Raw genomic sequence first — 3240 nt, forward strand, 5'->3', positions numbered from 1 at the left:
AAACACCTGATAGTTCAGGTAGAAAACTCACGAAAAAGTAATACTTGAGGTGTGTTTTTGCCTGTTATCTCTTTCGATTTCTTTAGTACATGATTTTTCTTGAAAATTGATATTCTTTAGTTGAATTGGAAATAATGTTGTACTTCTTTTAAACATATGATATCTTTTGAATTGTAAATAATGTTGTACGTTCTTTTAGACATAGCATATCTTTAATAAAATAATAGATGACTGCCTCCGTTGTAAAAAAAAAAAAAAAAAGTTAAGTTAATTAAATGAGCAATTGTGGGATCATTTTCACAAACATATATGGTAAACAACTCCAAAAGACATGCCTTATATTGTAAGTAAAGAAGCATTTAAAAGCTAATTAACAAATAAAAGAATGAGTTATATTGTACAATCGGGATTTCCCTTTACAAAACTTTAAGCCCTAAACGAGCTTGTTGAGGAGATTATTCAATCTCACAAATTAGGAAAATCATATAAATCAAAAACCTCTATAGGAACTTGCTGGGGTCAGTATGTCATTATCATCAGCATAATGCCATAATTGTTGCTCACAATTTGCCATGAATCAAGCCACATACTGTTACAAGGGCCACAATTAGTGAGTGGTCTATATGGGGTTGCACTTCTAGACTTAACACCTCTTCACCATACCCAAATCCTCTTGATGATTGCTTCCTTTTTACCTACAAATACACCACGAAGAAATTAGAACATAGAAATTAATGTCTTTCTCTTCAATCTTCATATATACATAAAATCGTATCACTTCTTTACACTGATATTATAAATGAATTCTTACACTATTAGGCCACTTAAAAATAGAGTTTAATTATATATACCGATAGTGTTAGGTATTTGTATGCCATCAACAGAGGCATATTTAAGATCTTAAGTTTATGAGTTCTGAATCACAGCAAAGATAGATTTAAGATTTTAAGAGTATGAGTTCTGAACCAAAGACTCTTTTTGCTTACTGGGTACGAGATTTATTTATACGTATATATTGAATGAAATTCTTAATAAAAATACATGCTTTGAGCCATAGGCATTATTGGATTCTACCAAACCCCTATCTTCTACTAAGGCTTCACCCTTGATCATCAGGACACTTTTACGTGTTGTAGAAGGTATCCTAAATTATTTTTAGGATGCTTACATGTATATATTAGTTGAATGACCTGATTGTGCAAAAAATTATTTACACCAACGAACCGTGTATATAACTTAAATTCAAAAGAACTACATGTAGTCGCCCGTCTAGTGTTAAAAAAAGACTTGCACTATCAGTATATATGTGTTAAACCATACCTAAAATGAACTATCTAAGGATAAAGAAGTAGTAATATAATTTCTATGAATCCGAAAATTAAAAGAATTAATTAACTACTAACCTCTGCAACAACTTGACCAGCAGTATTTGTAACTTTAAATGATGTACTTCTTACCAATTGTTGAATCTTGTAGCAGCCAATTCCTACATTAGTTTCATCACACCCAACATTACATATGACATTATCGCTTGAAAACATGCTATAATTCCTCTTCACTTGAAACAATGGCCTCCCTTTAATTCTACCACATGATCCATAGCCATTCCAACGACCAAATACTCTTAGTTTCTGCCAAAAAAAAACAACTTTATTTTAGAACAATTAAATAAAAAAGACAACTCTTTGGATAGGTATTGATATCGATATTTGATATCTGAAATAAGTAGTATATGTTTAACAAGGTATTTGGAAGTTAAAATTGTGTTTGGATATGAAAACACATTTGAAGTCTTGCAAAACTCCAAACTTGTTTTTCAGACTTCAATTTCTTATTTCACGTTTGAAGTTGCAATAATGAGATAATTTGATAAACATACACTTATTTGAAATAATCTTCCAATATTGTTTGAAATATTTGAAATAGCATTTATGGACAAAGAATTAGTTTCCAATTTGTGGATATATATCTACCTACAAAACATTCAAAAAGTGTTGAGATGGATGAGGCTTGTCATTCTTAACTAGAACTCTCGACCCTTAATTAGAAGTCTCAGGTTCAAGCAAGAAGAACAAATAAACTCCTAATAGAAAGCGTTTTTTCCTTTAATGAACCCTAAATAGTGTGCAAGTTAATCGGATCAGTAGGTTTCAGATACCGGAGGCATAAAAAAAGGTTGTCGTCGTATTACCTCTCTTTTAATGGAGAAGATAACTTGGCCCTTGAGATCCATGAGACAAACTTCATCTCTACAACTTTCTTGGTAATTATCAATTCTGAAAATAATTTCACCTTTGGAATTAAAAACAGTACAGCCATTCCCATGGAAAACTAAAGATTTCATCCATATAGTAAATGTTTCTCTTATGGATGTAACATAAGGTGAAGACGAAGAAGGAGGAGGAGGAGAAGAAGATTGTTCTAACATTAACTCTGGACAAATTTTAGCCATAATAATTGAAAGAGCTAGAAGGAAGAAGATGTAAATTTAAAGAATAAATGATATAAGGTTAGAGAGATTGAAAGGGCTTATATATAGACTATAGTATAACATTTGTTGAAGCCACAGTTGAAAATAACTGATTAACATTGACTTGGAAAATGTTGTTGTGCAATTTTGACGAGGATTAATATCCTATGTTATATTAAAAAAAAAAAACTAGTATAGATAGAGTGAGAATTAAGGGTAAATTAGTGCATGGGTAGTCATTTTTGGGCATATACTCATTGGCAGGTTTAATTTGGATATAATCTGAGTTAGCTAAGTTAAATTGTTGGGTCTATTTTTGCAGATAATATATAGCTTGATTGACCCATAAGAGAACTCATCAAATATAGAAAAATAAATTTTATGGGTTTGATTGATTAGTTAAAGTCGTGATAAATAAATAAAATCTTTTGTTAGTTTGTTTTGATAATTATTCAAATGAAAGATAATTTTGAGTTAGGCATGTTGAGTTATCATTGTTTAGTCCAAATTAACCTTTCATCTTTCACTTACACACATATTTGGCATGCAGGTTATGATCCAACCCGTTTGTTGATTCAACTCGTTTTAACGGTGACGCTCCTGATGGAGGGCGGACTGATGAGGGCGGGTCAAGCAGGACTAGGTTGGAAAGCTTCTGAAGATGAGGTGCACATGCATGACATCTTAGGCGAATTCTACATCAGAATCGAAAAGAAAAGTAAAAAACTTTATAAGACATAGCTCAAGTTCACATGGTACATGCGCTTTTT

General features: G+C 31.5%; 1 protein-coding gene across 1 annotated transcript; it reads right to left on the reverse strand.

Moving 5' to 3' along the window:
- Positions 1-315: 315 nt before the first annotated feature.
- LOC132059784 (protein LURP-one-related 4-like) lies at positions 316-2547 on the reverse strand. The gene is made up of 3 exons (XM_059452569.1): positions 2192-2547; positions 1404-1631; positions 316-695 (listed from the first exon to the last, which is right to left on the reverse strand). The coding sequence occupies exons 1-3, from the start codon at positions 2450-2452 to the stop codon at positions 561-563; spliced, it is 624 nt and encodes a 207-aa protein (XP_059308552.1). The 5' UTR covers positions 2453-2547; the 3' UTR covers positions 316-560.
- Positions 2548-3240: the final 693 nt, after the last annotated feature.

The sequence above is a fragment of the Lycium ferocissimum genome, chromosome 1 (genome assembly GCF_029784015.1).
Source record: "Lycium ferocissimum isolate CSIRO_LF1 chromosome 1, AGI_CSIRO_Lferr_CH_V1, whole genome shotgun sequence".
Classification (NCBI taxonomy): Eukaryota; Viridiplantae; Streptophyta; class Magnoliopsida; order Solanales; family Solanaceae; genus Lycium; species Lycium ferocissimum.

Bases quoted from the DNA above. Each gene is read 5' to 3' on its own strand.
- LOC132059784 (XM_059452569.1), bottom strand. From the start codon at position 2,452: ATGGCTAAAATTTGTCCAGAGTTAATGTTAGAACAATCTTCTTCTCCT. The intron at 1,632-2,191 runs GTAATACGACGA...TTTTTTTGGCAG, and splicing joins TCTTCTCCATTAAAAGAGAG to AAACTAAGAGTATTTGGTCG. The intron at 696-1,403 runs GTTAGTAGTTAA...GTGTATTTGTAG, and splicing joins CTGGTCAAGTTGTTGCAGAG to GTAAAAAGGAAGCAATCATC.